General features: G+C 25.1%; 1 protein-coding gene across 21 annotated transcripts in view; it reads right to left on the bottom strand.

The window, feature by feature from the left end:
• LOC409711 (kazrin) overlaps positions 1-19,257 on the bottom strand; it is a 162,383-nt gene that overhangs the window by 57,483 nt on the left and 85,643 nt on the right. For 17 of the 21 annotated variants that reach the window (XR_003306017.1, XR_003306018.1, XM_026444918.1 and 14 more), the window contains one exon: positions 1,976-2,088. Coding sequence is in view for 19 of the 21 variants with exons in the window: in XM_016916332.2 (XP_016771821.2) it covers positions 1,976-2,088 (113 nt within the window). In the remaining 2 variants the exon portion in view is untranslated. Of the gene's footprint in view, positions 1-1,975; positions 2,089-11,784; positions 11,934-19,257 lie in introns of all 21 variants that reach the window. The other 4 variants (XM_026444916.1, XM_026444914.1, XM_026444915.1 and 1 more) reach the window with 1 other exon arrangement.

Genomic DNA, 19,257 nt, shown 5'->3' with positions numbered 1-19,257 from the left:
TTCATTTTGGGTGGAAAAAAATATACAGTGTACAGACTGTTTGATAAAATCGATCCATTGGAAAATTTTTAGAGAAATATTGGAGATCTAGAAATTATCATTATTTGATCTTTTTTTTTTTCTGATCATTCTTTCTTTTCTCGAACAAATTTCGAATTGTTCGATGGAATATCATGTCTCCACATCAATGTGAGATTTTGATTTATGTGTATATTATGTTTTTCTATTTTCTTTTACGTTCGTTTCTTTTACGTTCTAATGTTCGAATATTATTACGAATTACATAGAAACGTAAAATTTAAAATACATGAAATAAAGTCCGGTTAGAGAAGTGATTCATAAATATATTTCTTATTTACGGGAAAATGATATTTCTTTTTCTTGCAAAGTGCGTGCTGGAAGGCTTGCCTTGCTTATTCTTACGACCAGTTTTTTCCGTTCGAATTCATTACCTCGGAGGATTGGAACAAATAGTATATTATACACACTTCTTGTGAAACGAGATGTGTTACAAATATTTGAATCAGAGTTATAAATCATTCAATGGATATATATATCATTTGGTGCAAGAGATATGTTTTAAAATAAAATTATAGAAGATGTATATAAGATCAACGTAATATTTTTTAATGGAATATTGTAATGATTTCATCGTTTATTACATTCTCGAAACGATTAATTTATAATATTTTACAATTTTATCTTTAATTTATATCAATATTAAGATTATCGTAATTTTATATTGTAATAATAGTTTAAATATTTACTCGAGATTGTTATAAGTGAGCTACATTTACATACTCAAAAAATTCTTTCTTATTACAAAAAAGAGAAAAAGAGCAAAATTTTATATCCTTCCAAATTTTCGTATATAATATTTTCCATTAATAATTTCCAAGATATTCGGCACGGATCGATTCAATTTGGACAGGCCGTATATCGGAGGAAAGGGTTGAATTGGCCGTTTTAATTAAATCAATAATAAAAGGATAAATAAACTGCGTGATTCCGCGCGGACGAGTTTCCATCCCCCCGATTTTCGCGCGATGGAACTCGTTACACGAGTCGATGATAATTAAACGGAAATGGCGTTGAAGTGTATCCGATATATCTATATAAATTTTTCATATATATATATATATATATATATATATATATATCAACCCCCGATGGATTATTGATTCGATGATTCGCGAGTGATTATTAAAAGCGCGGGGGAAAAATATCATTGGGATCCGCTCGATTTATGCATATTAAAATTAATATTCGTAATATTCACGAATGTGGAGGGACACTCGAGGCCCGATTTATTAATATTTGAATATTCGTAGTGGGGCCACGATTCGTTAATAATTCACCGTGAAAATGATCGGTATTAATTTCGGTATTTATGTAATGTTTAATTAAGAGTAAAGATATTTGATTCTTTCATCATGGTTGAAAGTGTGTTATCGAATGCTCGCAAGTTTAATTTATTAATATTTGTAATTTGTGAATGGGAAAATTTTGAATAGATATTTAATTGTTCATCGTATTATTGGTTTCATGGTTAATTTAACGATATCTATTTATTACTCATATAAGATTTTAATTTTATGTATATATTAAAAATAAATTATTATACGAATTATATAAATTATTCAATTAAAAGTAAATATATTTAATCCTTAATTTTAAAAAAATATATTTAAAAATAAAAGATATTAATATTTAGAATAAAATAATTTTTCTCAGATTAAAAAGTGTATTATCATAATTACTAAAATTCAAAAATTGTTATTTCAGATGGTTAAAAATTTGTTTTTATTTCTCTTTGATTGCAATTTGTAATTTGAACATTAAAAAGAAATTATTATTAACATAAAAATAATTCTTTAATAACTATGGAAGTATGGAAGTATTAATATTTTCTTTTACGTTCACTGTGTATAAAATATACAGTGTATGAAATATCGAAAGTAATTGTGGGACTCACCTGTGCATCTGCGAGGATGCGTCGCATCAAAGCCAAGGTGGGGTGCGTTGTGAGGTCATCCTGGAGGGCAAGTGCTTCACCTTCTTTGTTTAAGCGGTTTAAGGTATTGAGGGCTGAAACAGAATACAAACAACCTCATAACGTCATCTGGCACAATGGATATAAATAAAAGAATGTAAGAATAAAAGGTAAATATCGTACACTTGTTCCAACATAATTTAAAATTTACAATTTATCGACATAGAAAAAAAGAAGAAGAAGAAGAAATATCGTTGCTTGTACTTTTTCAATTTGATTTTATTTGAAATCGTTTTTATCTTAAAATTGTAATTTTTTTGAATTATTGTTGCAGCATGTGTACGAAAGAGATGAGAAATATAAAGAATGAAGAAACAGAATGTATAAGCAAAAGCGAAATTCTACTATCTTCTCATTACTTTTATTTGAAATGTAATAAATTGTAAGTTTTATAAATTTCATGATAAGATTTGTAATAATAAAAAAATTGATTGTTTAATTCTGATTGAAGTTTATCATTATTTTCATGTTTTACTTCGATTTAAGTGAATTTTACCAATTCGTTCTCATAAATTAATTGAGGAAAGAAAAAACTTTTTGAAATTTAAAAATAATTTACCTTGTTTTATAAGACAGAATAATTCAAACAAGCGAAAAATTCGTGAAACTTCTTCAATCCTTAAGTGAACTTTACAATAATCCCAATCCAACGTTCTAATTTCCAATATTAAGAGGATTTTAATTATTTTCCTACATTTTTTTTAACCTCTAAATGCAAAAAAACATTATAATTCTTCTTTTTATCATATATAGCGTTATATTGAGAATCATAAGATTATTTGAAACATTTCATAATTTCACTTTTATAAATTGTTATTCTTAATTGTTTCTTAATTTCAAAATAATTAATTTTTGTAACATTATTGCATATTTTATATTCGTTTTAATTTATAGAAAATGAATTATTGTATATTATCTTTAGATATAATAAGTAATATCCAAAAAGAATTAATAAAAAAATTAATATCTAAATAGAAAATATTACAAATATATATGATAAGAAAGTAATTTTTTTGTTTTTCTAAAAAATATTTTTATTTAAAATGGGAAAGTCAGATGTTTCTTTATATTTTATACTGATTCAAATGATCGAATTAAATTAAAATAAATAATAATATTTAAGCATACTAAGCTTAAATTTATTTTCCATAACTTTATATATTAAAGCTACTATATAATATTAAATATTTTGGGTTTCTGAAGCAAAAAAAAAAAAATGATCCTAATTTATCAAATTATAACATATCAAAACTTATAAAAATTAATTTTCTTTTGAAAAAATTTGAAAAAAATTTTCTTTATCCTGTAATTGTGAAAAATATTTATTAATTTCTCATAAAATCGATCAAACCGCTTTAATCAACCATATCTATCGAGTTTGTTGGTCAAAGGTTACCACGAAAAACTCGATACTAACTACAAAGTCTTATGAATGTTCAATAAAGGAAAATTTTACTGAAAGTTTAAACAGTTATAAATAATTTCAAACACTTATAGATCAATGAATTTCACTCAAAATGTTGTGCTCGTTTAATTAATAAAGTTTATACAAGCTTTTGAACAATGATTTATAATAGTCTATTCTGAGATTTTCAATAAATAGTGTAACGATATTAATACCTTGATCCAGTTACTTCCTATATGAAATTTTCTTTCACCATTTTGTGCAAGATAATATAATATGATTTATAATTCGTAAAGTTTGCTAATAAATTTTTGTTTACTTCATTTCAAATTTATTATTTGTATTAGATTTATACTCAATTTAATTAAAATTTCATTAATAATTTTAATTTAATTATATAAAATAGTCCAGATATTTAATACAATATAATTATTGATTGAACAATTGTTAGAATTTTTTATTTTATTATATGTATGTAATAATTTTAACAAATTTGTTTTATTAATTTATATTTTGAATTATAAATGAAATTTATTTGATAAATAAATTCATTTAAAATAACCATTATGAAATATAAATTCACATTTATAATAATAATAATAATAATGAAATAGTTTTCATAGAATTTTACCATTAAATTATATGAAAATTGCCTGTATTTAAATTTAATTTATAAAAACGTGGAACATAAATTACTTTTACAACCAGATATTTTCCAATCTTTTTTGAGATCACGATCTTTTTTTATAATAGTCAAATAACTTTCCTCGTTCATTCTCATAATTACACAGTAATGCATTTTTAGTAGAACGAAATAAATATAACGTTTCACTTTGATAAAAATTTTTAGTAAATACGAAACATTTAAACAATATAACGTAGTCACGAATCTTTAATATTTTTTCAATATTCACTCCAATAAATTATAAGTTATTTTCATTCATTGATTTTTACATTGAAATAAATTGATAATGCTGAAAATTTTCCTCATTATCGCTAAAATATTTAATATATAACTATTTGAAAATCAAATCTTTTTTAGAAATGACAACAAATATACTATACAATATATTATAAATTATTTTCATTAATTAATTCTTACATCGAAATAAATTGGTAAATTGTTGAAAATTTTATCACCAAAAAATTTAATATATAATCCTTCGAGGATTAAGTTCTTTTTAGAAATGAGATGACAAATGTTTTTTTAATGACAAATTACATCGAGAATATTTATGCATTCATGAAAAATTTGAATAAAAATCTAAAAGAATTATCTCTTTCATACGCTCAAAAACATTGGATGCAAAAGAATAAAAATAACCCAAGAATCCTCAAAAACCAATTTGCTCCCTCCTCGCGCAAATTTGAAATCATAATCGAGCCAAGGACACAGGGGCAAGAAGCATGGGATCCCTGCCAGCAAGATGGCCGTCGTCTCGTTCATCTCGCATTACCGAAGTCGTTGCTGCGACGGGATAATTGAATTCTCGGAGCATGGTGCTCGTGGCGCGAAGGTGGAAAGGCCCGAGGGGTGCCAAACTGTTATCGACAAGTTCGTGAGAGGAGCTCGTTTCGGATACAAGGGCAGAGGACGTGGCATCCTTTTCTCACACGTGCCCTCCTATATCGGCGTCCGACTTTCTCTCGAGCGTGCTTTGATGTAGAACTCGTGCGAGAGAGAGAGAGAGAAAGAAACTTCCGGTTCTCGAAATCGTTCGAGACCGTTTGACTCGTTTCGGACGGATTTCCAAAGCGTTCGTGATCACGATCGTTTGTGCTTTCCTATCCTGTTCGTGGTGGAAAGTTGGAAACGCGTGATACTTCGCGGTATAAACGTAGGGAACTCGATTTTATCGTTTCAGATCCCGATTCTAAAACGATTCTGGGATTTTAAGGCTTCGAAGCAATTGAGATTTTACGAGGAGAAATTGGAGATTGATATGGGTATTGGAAATACGAACGATTCAATGGGTCGATCAGTAAGGGTTAATTGATGATTCTTGAAATGATTTCAAGCAACTTTTTTCTTTGGGGAAATTTTCGTCTTGGCTTTGTTAACGAGTTATTAGCAAAAAATGTTGACCAATCACAGAGCGTGTACACGAACGAACAATCGAAGTGACATGTGTCGAGTTCGACAATTCGCTAACAGTTCAATCGACGTGATAAATTTATGTGATCTGTGTTTTTTTTATTAATAATTGATTAGAAATGAATATTTTTGTAAAAGAAAAAGTTGCTTAAAATCATATCAGGAAATTTATTTATATAATACAATAATTTTTATTTTAATGAAACTTTTTGCATGCAGAGTATTATGAATTATATATATAAAGTATTTTGAAGTTTTGAAGTTTCAACATTTTGTCGAATTTTGAATGTAACTTATAAACATTTTTTAGATTAAGATATATTTTTTTATACTCGAGGTAAAAGTCTAATGAAAAATTAGAAAATTGAAATAGATTAGAAATATAACATTAATTATTGAAACGTTGAAACCGAATTGAAAGTTAAAAGTTATGTGGGAGTTCGAAATTTTGGATCAAGATGAAATGAAAGGCATTTGAAGAATTTGATATTCAAATAAGTTAGAAACTTAGAAATTGAAATTGATTGGAAATATGATGCCAAGTTAAAATATTAAAATCTGTTGGGAGTATATGGGAATATGGGAATTGAAATTATAAGAGAGTTTAAAGTTTTGGTAATAGAAGTGAATTTGAAGAGTTAGATATTGAAATGAAGTTTGAAGGTAGAAATGAATTGAAAATCTAGAGTTTTGAAAGCTAAAATGAATTAGAAATGTAATTATCAAACTAAAACATTAAATTTAGGTATGTGAATATTATGTGAAGATTTAGAATTGAAGTGAATTAAAAATATAATATTAAGCATGTTAATTATATAAATGTGAAAATATGGGAATAGAAATTATGAAAAAATTTAAAATTTTGAAAATCGAGATAAGTAGTGCATTTATGATGGATTATACTATTAAAATAAATTGTGAATTCAGAATTTGTAATTTCTAAATTTCAAAATTATGAATTTTGAAGTGAATAGAAATATAATACCAAGTATAAACGTTGCTGATATTGGATATATGGAAATATGAGTATTGTAATTATGTGAGAGTTTATAAATAGAGCTTTAGATATTGAAACAAGTTAAAAATTTAGATATAAATTAGAAATTTTATTAAAAATTTACAATTCTGGAAATTAAAATGGATTTGAAATATGATATTAAGTTAGAATATTGAAATTGCTTGGATATATAATGATATGAAAAATTGAAATTATTGGAGAGTTTGAAATTTTAGAAATTAAAGAAATAATAAATAGAACATTTGAAGAGTGAAATACTGATATGAAACGAAAATTTAGATCAAATTGAACATTCAAAATTTTGGAAGTTAAAATGAAAATAGGATATTAAACCAGAAATACAGAAATCGGTTGAATGCGTAGGATTATGGTAATAGAAATTATGGGATAGTTTGAAGTTTTGAAATTGGACATTCAGACGTTTAGATAGGAGTTAGAAAATTTTGAGAAATACATTGAGAATTTGAAATTGAAATTGGTTAGAAATTACAATTAGAGAACTAAGATTAAAATTACAATTGAGAATTTAAACTTTTGAGAATTTAAAGTTGAAATTTAATGAATTTAAAAATTGAAGAATTGACGTTAAAATAAGATGAAAATTTTAAATATGGTAAAATGGATAAAATAATTTAATAATTAAATACTGTAATGTATTAAAACTTTTGTTAATATTTATATTTCAAAGTTATTCCAATAATATTATTGGATTTATTATTTTGGAATACAATAAAGTATTCATTAGAAATACAATAACAATACAAAATTTTATTTATTATTATTATTTATTTTTTTGTATAATAAACGAAAAACTAAATAATATGAAAATGTTACATTAAAATATTTGAATATTAATTGTACTTCATTAACTTGTAATTGTATTTTAGAATCAAAATTACTTGGAAGTTTAACATATTTGTGGAAAATTGTGGAAATTTTCAGATAAATTTAATAGATAATCTCTGATTTTCAGAGAATCAGATATTGAAATGAATTCGAAATTATTGCAATTACAAAGCAATTTTGTTTTTTTGAATAAGAAATAAGTTAGAAATATCTATTTTTTATTAAAATTGGAAAACTAAAAAAAAAAAAAAAAAAAACGAATATTGAAAGCAAGTAAATATTTCAAAAATCAAGTCAATAAAAAAAATTAATATATAAATTGAAAAAGATAAAAAAAGACAAATAATAATGTGTAATGTATGTAAAATTAAATTCCATGTGTTTCTAATTAAAACTATGAAACTTCTTATTAATATTCTTCTTCTTCTTATTAATATGTAACATGTGTATATTCTTTGTAATTTGATACATGTAAAGTTTTGTTAATAATTTACATAGAGATTAATAATAAAGTGAATTTGGGAATACTGAAAATCCAAATTTCATTACAAATTTTCATACACGATATTGAAATGAAGACAATGATATAATGTACATATATATAACTGAGAATTCATGAATAAAATAAAGTGATGAATAATTAAGCAGTTCATGAAACAGTAAAATAACAATTACTTATGCAAGTAATAATCAATATAATATATGATCAAAGATATTTTGCAAATATGAAGGAAATTGAGTATAAAAATATAAAACAAATATAAAAATCAAAGATATAACTTATTTTGATTCATTTTCTGATTTTTTAAAAACCAAAGAATTTATATTATTATAAAATAATCGAAATTTGAAAATATTAATAATGATTCAAACTATATTGTATTTTTAATTATGATATAATGATGAAAAATAAAATAAATCTATACATATATATTACAAGATACTTGATATTTATTATTAAATAATAAAATGGATTTTAATCTGTATAAAAATCTTACCAATTTCAATTATTTTGTAATATATCTGCTACTAAAGAAAAGAGTGAAAATATAAAATATTTTTATTTTTCTTCCCCAAGCAGTCTCAATATAATTATCAAGTATTCCCATCACAAAATTTCTCGATCGATCATCCAACTACATTCTATGAATATTTTTCGGGCAAAATTTCATCTCGTAGGAAGATTCTGACCTCTGGTAATTTCATTTTCCACCTTGTCGGACGAAACAAATAATTCACAAGGTAATTGCATTAAGTTTATCCCGCTCGCACCTACGCCCTAGATGTAACATCCTTTCATCAAGAAGTTGCTCGTACCGAGTAATTAAGCGACGAGATAAGAAATTCGTTTCGTTGCGCTTCACGCAACGAACCTTTAACATTCTGGCTTAATTAATTTTCAAATTCGAGCAATTACAGTATGGCCGAAAGCGAACAGCCGCCAATTACACGTACAACGAAGTTAACGGAGAATTTTCTCTCGTGTGAAAAAGATTGTCATTTAGATGAAAATCAAATGTTTATTAATATTTTGACTTTTATTCCTGTTTTTAAATACGGTAATATTTTTATTCGTTATAGTTGTTTGATTGGATATTGGTAACAAGATTTGGATGAAATTTTTAGATCTGGAGCAGATATCCCGGAAATTCTAGGATTTAAATATTAATATCGTTTTTCAGGAAATGAAATTTCTAGGATATTCTAAGATATTTCTAGGATATTTCAAGACAGTTTGGAGTAGAATTTAAAGGTATCATTTTATTTTATGGATTTGAAGATGTTATTTGATCGTTAATACTGCATGAAAATATCAAATAGGAAAATATATCTTGTAAGATATTTTAGTTAAATTATCTTTGCATCGAGATTTATAAGAAATTTTATATTTTAATTTCGCTTAAGTATGAATTTAAATATTATACGTTTCTCGTTGGAGTAGATTTAAAAATATTAGAGAATAAAGTTTGTCGAAACTACAGCAAATTTTATTCTCTAATATTTTGCCACAGCAAACTTTATTTTTTTTATTTGCAGCAGAGATTTATAGGATAATTTTAAATGATATTGATTTTGTCATCATATGGATTTAAAATTTCTACATTTTAAATATTAACATATTAAATATAACATATGAATTTAGAATTGTATTGATATTTGTTACAAGATATTTTAACAAGATTTATAAAAAATTAAATTTGAATATTATCTCTAATATTATCTATATGAGAATATAAATTAATCACAATAATTAAAAAAATTTTATACAAAAATATTCAAAGATTAAAAAAAATTTTAATATGATACTTCATTTCGTTATATAAATTTAAAAACATTATACAAAATTATACATAGAAAAAATCTTACAAAATATTTCTATAAAATTCTTTAAATATTTTTTTTATATTTTCATAAAAATATCAGGATATTGGATAGACTATCCAATTTAACATATTACTAAATTTTCTACCAGTTAATTCGTCTATTCAATATTACATTTCATAAATAACAAATAGAAAATTTTAAATTTAATAAAACTCGAAAACAAAATTATAACTATTAAATCAAACTGTACAGACAATTGTCAACTGTGAACAATGTCACATGTTATACGAGATTATACACATTAAGAAAATGAAATGTCAATTAAATTAAATTAGCATCATCCTCGTTAAATATCCATCAAAAGTTTTACTTTTATACCATAAGAAACTTAGAACAAGTTAAAAGAATCATCATGATCCGTCTTTATTTTTATTTTCCATCTATATTCCATTATAACAGATGATAGTTTCTCGTTTGCACTTAAGTAAGACGGCGAAGTACACGCATCGGGTTACGGTCAGGCATTAAAGCACATAAAGGACTTACGTAGGCAACCCTCCCAGTCGGTATATAGGTCTACGTGCAAACACGCGAGCACGTTAAGTGCGCTTGCAGCACGAGGTCGGTATGAGACCAGCAGGGAACCGCGAAGGGGTTAGTCTGATATATGGGATAGCCCGATATTATACGGCTGTGCACAGCCGGAGGAATATTCTTTACGATCTTTCATGGAAAATGAAACCTATTCAATACTTCAAGATATGACGAAAGTTGAATGGTGAACTTTTGGCGCGCGATTCAAATGATGCACGTTGATGGAAGGTATTCTGATAAGTAATTTCAGATATTTGATATTTTGTTAATATTTAAATAGTGATACGAAAATAGAATCATTAAGAGAAATAAGCGAAACGATATTTTTTTAGATTCCAATAATAATAATGAAATAAGAGAGGGAATATTTAATGCGACTGTTTAAATATTGGGAATATTTATGCAATTTTAGCGTGCGAATTCAAATGATTTTCTTACATAAAAGTTAATAGATTTCATTCGAAAACAGAAAGATTTGTAAAAGAAACAAAATGAATATTTTTTGATAAAAATTAAAGGATGGATCATTTATGTAATATGATCATTTCAATTTTTTGTGATATTTTATAGAAAAAGAAATCTTTTTAATAAATCGAAATATATAAATGTAGTACTGAATATTTTAACGTGCAATTTGAATGATTTTTTTATTATTATTGTAATTAGATTATTATTATATTATTCTTAAAAAGAATAAAGTTTTTATAGATTTAAATGAAATTAAGGTAATTATAACTTAATTATTTCAATTATTTTTATTATTAATAGATCAATTAAGACCTTTTTTATTATACATGGATCCTCAAGAGATGACATTGAAGTTTTTCTATACCGTTCTTTTTCTTTTTTAAATAAATCTTCGAGGTTATCTATTTATGTATACGCTTATAACATCTTTTATCCATCCATTCCTTAAGCTTAATAAAATAATGATGCGGAAAATGAAACAAAAAGGGAAAAAAATTAAAACGTTACCTTTACTTTTTCAAAGTTATATCGAAAATAATTAAAATGCCCATCAATCTCGATGATCCATCTTATATAACTGTATCAAATTATCTCCTAATAAAAACAATAATAATCAAGAGTATAAATAAATAAAATACAATAACAGCTACAAATATAAAAGTAAAATGAAATAAAAAGAAGAAAAAAGGAAAATTAGAAAATATAAATCAACAAAGCAACAGCTACATTCTTTCTTTCCGTTAAAGAAAAACGCGATTTTTCTAAATAAATCTATGCATCTTTCTCGCAAGCGATTCACTATTTTTTTTTTTTTTTTTCAGAAGAAAAGCCATTTTTATTAGAAGAATTCTTCGCAGTTTCACCACTGCGTCCACTACCAAGTTATTGTGCTTTATGAGGTAGCAACGGCCAATCACCAAAAAAGCCCCATGTGCACCGCGGTAATCCCTGTGCCATTTATTTTTCCCCGCAAAACTCACCTTCCTCGAAGGGTTGCGCCCGTTTAGCGAACGCCCTCGAGAAAACGCCGCGCGGCTTCGAGGCATCCACGCCGTTTTCTACGGCTGCGCTCATTTTTCTGAGTGGTCCTTCACGGAGCTTGTATTGCCGGGATGGATAAAGGGACCATCTGAAATTGACGTGACACTCTACATCTTTGTCTAAAGAAACCGCGAGGTATACGAAGCGAGAGCTTTAAATAGGAATCTCCATTCGGCATTCGGCCCTGTAATCATTTTCTTACTCGTTAATTGATCGTATAAATTCAGAGAGAGAGAGAGAGAGAGAGAGAGAGAGAGAGAGAGAGAGAGAGAAAAAGAGAGAGAGAGATTGAAGAAATTATAAATTAAGGATAGATTTGATTTCTTCATATTCACATATTTTTGATATCTTATTTTATTAGATTTGAACTTTAGGAAATTAAAAAAATGTTTGTAGATTGTTTAAAAAAAGTAATGAAAAATTTATAATTCAAAATTTGAATGGTAAAAGATGATAAAAAAAAATTATTTTCGATGCAATTCGAAAGAATTGGTATATTATTTATTCCCCTGGAGGGAATAATTAATTGGATTAATTACTTTATTATAAATAATGAAATATATTTTCTCTTATTTATATTCTTTTTTTTTTTACATCATTTATTATTTTAATTTCCTAATTCGTTTCATAACAATAGAAAAGCAACATTTCCTACACGATTTTCACTTAATGTCGGAAATGAAAAAATTAATTTTGTTTCACATATATTATTTTCAACTATACGTATAATTTATTCTTTTCATAACAATGACGTTCTGCAATCTATTACTCTGCTATGTGTCATCTTGCCAACCGAACAATGCGTTATATTACATCATGATAGATATTCGCACAATATACCCGTTAATTCCTATTCTTCAATTAAGAATTTCTCTTTAATTAAATGTAGATCATCTGATTATGAGAGAAGAGATCACAAGAGAAGAATCGTCAAAGATGGAGAGCAACAAAGGGTGAAATCATTGCATTTTAGATTCTCTTCTTTACGTCACTTAAATAAGTCGCCTTCATAAATTTTCATAATGCAAATATTCAACGATTAATGAAATATCCTTACAAAGATCGCTTTAATGACAAAAATTAATAAATCTTTAATATTTACTTTTACTAAAAGACAAAATGTTGAATATTAAGAATATTAATGAATTTTATTATTTATGAAAAATATGATTATTAATTGATAAAAAAGATTTAATTAATGAATACATAATCTTAAATAAGAAAGATTCTCCAAGAAAAGAGTTAATTATAATTAACAGATAAGATAGCATATTTTAATTAAATATTCATTTTATTATTTATATATTTTGTTACTATAACAAGATAAAATATAATAGATAAAAAAAATTGAACGAGTTAGTTCTTTTTTTTATTGCTATGTTGATAGATTAAATTAATAAAACGAAATTGTAAGTGAATTACAATATTTAAAACAATATATTACATAATAAACATGAAGTCGAATAGATGTTTGCAATAATTATATGAATCTCTAAAAATTGAATTATATCAGAAACATTTATTTCTTTAAATAATCTGATACAAAAATTTATTTTTACAAAAAAAAATTGTCTAAAAAATATACCAAGTATTTAAACTTTAAATTTTCTAATAAAAAATTAAATTGAAAATATTTAATCAATCCTGTATCTGCTAATTTAATGGGATAATTGCTTAACAATTACACGAAACTGACTAATATTTACATATAGGCTAAAAGCTATGGTAAGTCTTATTTATCGACTAGTCGTAATCATTATAATGCGAGCTTTGACAATTTATAGTTATAGCTTGAAGGGAACAAGAGCAGGGTAACATCCCCTAAAAAGGAAGCTTATACCTCCCCTACGTTACGAGATAGGGTACTGTGTGCATTCACTTCCTCCCTCGAGAAGAAACTCGATATTCGATCGTCATAATTTATGATTCTCGATCGTTCAATAAATCTTCGTTGTGTACGATCAAATTTGCTCATTGATTTATAACTTAATTAATTGTAATCACAGGAACAATAGCTTAAAATATCGTAGAAGAAAAGTTGATAGTCAAAAGAAAAATTATTTATTTTTCTTTTTTAAATTGATAAATAATGTATAACTATTTTTATAAATTTTAACTATTAAATTATTTAATGTTTATATTTTTTAATTAATAAGTTTTATATATTTAATTTATATTTTAGATTTGTTGAGACTTATTAAAACTTTCAGGAATTTTAAATATCATGTTTCGTTTCTCCATATAGTAATTTAACATATTTCAAAATGCTTTATTTATATTATAGATTTATTATTACATAATATTAATATTCTTTTATATGTAATATATTTGTTATTTATAGTTAGATTCATATAATAATATTTATATAATCACGTAATCAGAAAATGTAATTATTATGATCATTTAATCATTCAAGCAATCATAAAATATCCATACGTTATATATTACATCATATATATATAATTATATAGCTATTTAATAATATACATAATATAACAGTATAAAAATTTTTTACATTAGATGATTATAAATAATTATCATCAATAAAGAGTATTAATATGACAATAAATAAGTCATAAATAAAAGAACATGAGTTTAATGATAATTTAAAGAGTCACAGATAGATTAGAATTAAGGTGAAATAACATTACTGCAAATATACAAACATGTTATAAAATGGGCGAGTAATTTCGATTATTACGGGCAAACGGCTGCTGTTGTCACGTTTATTCCAGCCATAGCTATTTCTAATGTGCACGACCCCCCGGAGTTCAATTCTGAAATGGACATATACTGGTTTGCCGATCCCTTTTGTCAAACGGAGGGAGTGCTCGGTGGATGACAGTTTCATCTACAGAATCGAGACCAAAGCCTGCACAAAATACTGATTTCTCTTCTTTTTACCAGGTAAAAATGTTGTCTGATATTTGTCCATGAAATATTTTTAAACTATTATGATATAAATATAAATATTATACGTTATATATACATATAATATAACAAAAGTCTAATTTTTAAATGTTTTTAAAATGATTACAACATATAATTACGAATATTACATTATAAAAGATAAACTGAATACTTAAAAAATTTATAACAAAAGTTTAATTTTTAATCAAAAAATGTTTGTTGTTATTTCTATAAAGATGTATTATATTATGCTACTATTATATTTAAACATCATTATATTAACTCTTTATTTTTATTATATTAATCTTGTATTCTTGTTATTATTATTTACTTTAACATAAACACAAACAATAAATAAAATAATTTATAAGAATTTTCATAATATGCATAAGTATATCTATACAACATAACCTCAAAGTGTCCATAACTCAAGATATTAACTAAATACGACATAAATATAATTTTGGTTGAAGAAAGAAGAATTTCTATATACATAAGAAGAAAAGAGTTTAAGTTGATAAAAATTTAAGAAACTTTCTTCTCTCATCTAATAAAAAAACACAAAATTCAAAATTCAAACCGAACGAAAGGAAATATTTGATTTTCCAGGACGAAACAAATGATTTCGAGACAGGAAAATCTCGTTAGAAAATTCCATTTTTGTGCAAACAGTGAATATACCATTCCATCGGTATCTATACCATTCCATCGACTCCTGTTTCGCGTGGAATGCAAGTTGGATCCTTCCTCTGTCAGAAGTTTCAGAATGGATGATAATTCTTGAAACAGAAGCACCTGATATACGTGAACGCGAAGCGAAAACTCGCGAGACGTAAATTTCGTGGATTGGCTTTATACCAGTTCGCTTGTACTTCGTTGCCGGGGGATTTGAAGTGTAAAGTTGCTTCTTTGTCAATTCATCTGGATATACAGTACGTGCGAAGGGTATGAAGGAAAGATTAACGAGATTTCCCCTAGGAATCAATGTATTGCATTTCGAATAAGAAATCGTGACTTTATTATTAATTTTTAAATGACAAATGAGCATAAGATTATATCCATCTATTTATTTAGTTACTTTTTTTGTTTTTATCTTTTTGTCATAGATATATGTATACATGTACTTTAATGTGTTGATATTAAAAGTTTTTTCTATTATTTTTCTATTATTTTATGTATTTTCACTATATTAAATTTTTATGCTCATAAGAGAGTACTATAAAATGATATGATGTTTAATGAATAAACTTGGATCTAATTAAGTAACATGGAATTAATATGTAAATAATATACAATGTTATTATTATCTAATACTATTGTAGTTATAAATATATATATGAAAGTATAATATAATAATATTATATATGAAATTATATAACATTACTAGCAGTGAGTAATTAATATTAAAATAATATGTAATAAATATAATGATTTACAAATTCTTCTTTTGTGTGTAAATAAATTGCATACAATAGACTATATACCTTTATTATTCTTAGGTAGATATGGCTTTACATATAATTAAAGGCAAGAAACAAGAAGTTAATTTTAGTCAAATCATTTCTAGTGTTTTTCACAAATAGAAAATATAAATATGTATAAAGCAACTTAATAATGTATAGAAAAACTTAACGATGCATTAAAAATAGAAAATTGCTAAAGGATAAATAAATTATGAAGTTTAAATTATTGGCAAATTAAATGATGAGTTAATAAGTTATTTTTACTTATCCTTGAACTTTTTATAGTAAAAATATCAATATTTTTAAATAGGTTAACAAACAATTATTGATATGCATTATTGAAGCAAAAAAGTGAACTTTAAAAAGAAAATACTACCAAAATAAAATAAATGTATATTCTATCTGTGTACGTAATAAAATATCAAGTTTCTATTTTCTAACATAATACATTCTTAAATAAAAAACAATCATGCTATATAGAAATTTATTATTACAATAATTAAAATAGAAGATTTTAAAAACTAAAAAAACTATTAATTATTATTGCTTTAATAAATATAATGGATATATTCATTTATGTGTTATAATATATATTGTTATATTCACATTTTATTATTATTTCTTTAATAAATATAATGAACACAGTCATTTATATTGTTATATGTATTTACATTCTAAATTTATTAATCTTATATAGAGTAAAAAATTAGATGAAAATTACTTGATTTCATTAATAATCTAATCATTTTTTTCTTCAATGCTATTTTCTTAATTGTAACTTATAAAGAAATTTCAAGTTTATATTCAATTACAAATTTATATTTCAACAATGTCATGAAATATCACCTTATAACAAATTACTATACAATAACTTTTTAATCATAAAACGAAATTATCCTTTTATCATATCTATCATTTCATTTAAAAGAATATATATTTTCAGATTTTAAAAGTATGTACAACAAAGACAAATTCACAACCGCCTGTGAAACATTAATTCTAATCTATACATTGCAGATTCCCACTATCTCAGAATAGGGTGGATAATGCCTATGTAATTTGTATTTACGAGCCTCTGCAGAACCATTGCATCGTATTGCTCAATGGACCACACATCCTTTTAAAAGAATTATATCGATCGATCGGTCGTACAAAAGGCGAAGGGAAGGGTGATCCATGATTTCCAATGACACGAGAAATTTCTCGCGTCGGGAAATTTTCATTGCAATTTTTTTTTATTATTCTTTTCTTTTTATATTCGAATCTCATTAACAGAAATAGGTTCGTCTCGTATAGATCAGCCAGAGTGCATGATTTACACTAAGGTTTCGCGACATAAGGTAATATCTAGGTCGACCAATCCTTGAGGAAAGTTAAATTAGAATTAATACGATTAAGGAATAGTAAACAGGCGTCGTTTCTTTTATTCAGTTACGTTATGCAAATATTTTTCTCCTCGTTTATAATAGGAAAAATCAAATTAAAATTAATAATAATACGTAACGCAATGATATGTATCGTGTGCAGTATGATTTTGAAAGTCTACAAAAATATTAAAATTTATTTATAATTCAATTGTTTGTAACTTAATAAATAAATCTTAATCAATATTTTTGTGCTTTTTTTTTAACTTCTAGAATCAATTCTATAAAGATATTATATATATAAAATTATATAAATGAAATAAATAATATAAATTTGTAATGTAATATGATATAATAATACAATGCTAATATAAATTTTCATTTTAAGAATATTTAAAAAATTAAAAAATTGGATATCATAATTTTTATTTGTTTTCAAAAGAACAAAAAGATGCTTCATCATCAACAATTTTTGTTATTTAATAGATTTAAATTCTTTTTTACAAATTTTGTATTGTACAAAATATTTCTTTTTTTACATTCGTGCGAGTAATATCTATAATTACATTACAAAAAAAGTTATATTTATTTCAAATAGTAAAATTTCATTATTGTGAGTATTTTTTTTTTTTTTTTTTTTTTTATAACGATGAATTTATCTCATAGACGAGAAACTAGATTTATTATCCCGAACAAATTATTTTATCTTCCTTAAATATCTGGGTTAATTATTTTTCGAGTTATTTTTCGAGTATAATTACATCTGTACATTGCAGAAGCTCAACAAACGAGAATAAAGCCCTTCGAAATAGGTAGGAAATGCTCGAGTCCTCAAACTTAATCCCAGTACACCATTAACAATTAATTAGCGACCTCTATAGCATATTCCCTTGTATTACGTTCGCTAAATAGAAATAGGTCGTGCTTGTGCAAAGAAAGTTTTCCGTTCAATCTTTTTCCAGCCTTTTCGAGAAAGACCCTTTCTTTTATTCAAGGAATCCCCGCTGCAATATCTGGCTTCGAGTTAGATTTGGGTTACAAGTCTGTACACTTGTACTCGTAAAAGAATACAAAGGATTAAATTTTTGAACGGAATTTACATCGACTATTATGCTTCTCTATCTTGTTCATTCATCGAAGGAATTTTTTAATTTAAAGAGAGATATTAGTGAGATAAGAAAATATGCGAGAAAGAAAAAGAAAAAAAGAAAATGGTAATAAAGTTTGTAAATACTAATCTTAATTTGTAAAAATTTTAAAGATACTTTTAAAAATTGTATAAATACTTTCAAAAGAATGGAATGTCGATCTGTCTTAATTTTATTTATTTATATAATTATCGTATAATTCATCGTATAATTTCTATATCTTGTTCTTTTTAAGTTTGCTGAAAAAATTATATAAATCTTTTTATCGAAAATATTTTTCATTTGATCGATGGAATTAAATGGATTGAGTTACAAAAAAGAATTCTGATAAACAGAATTGATAAAAGATAGTTCATTGATAGATTTATTTCTTGTACATGTTCAAAGAATGTTGTTATCGTATTCCGTGTTACATGCGTAATCTCATTTAATATTCATGAGATTCTGTGATTTAATTATCACAACTGTAGACCGTTCTTGCAATCTTGCGAGTGTAAAGTTACATTTGAATAAACAGAAAAAAGCTT

Source organism: Apis mellifera, linkage group LG14 (genome assembly GCF_003254395.2).
Source record: "Apis mellifera strain DH4 linkage group LG14, Amel_HAv3.1, whole genome shotgun sequence".
In the NCBI taxonomy this organism is placed as follows: Eukaryota; Metazoa; Arthropoda; class Insecta; order Hymenoptera; family Apidae; genus Apis; species Apis mellifera.
The sequence above is the reverse complement of the archived record's forward strand: the minus strand, read 5'-3'. Positions and strand labels throughout refer to the sequence as shown.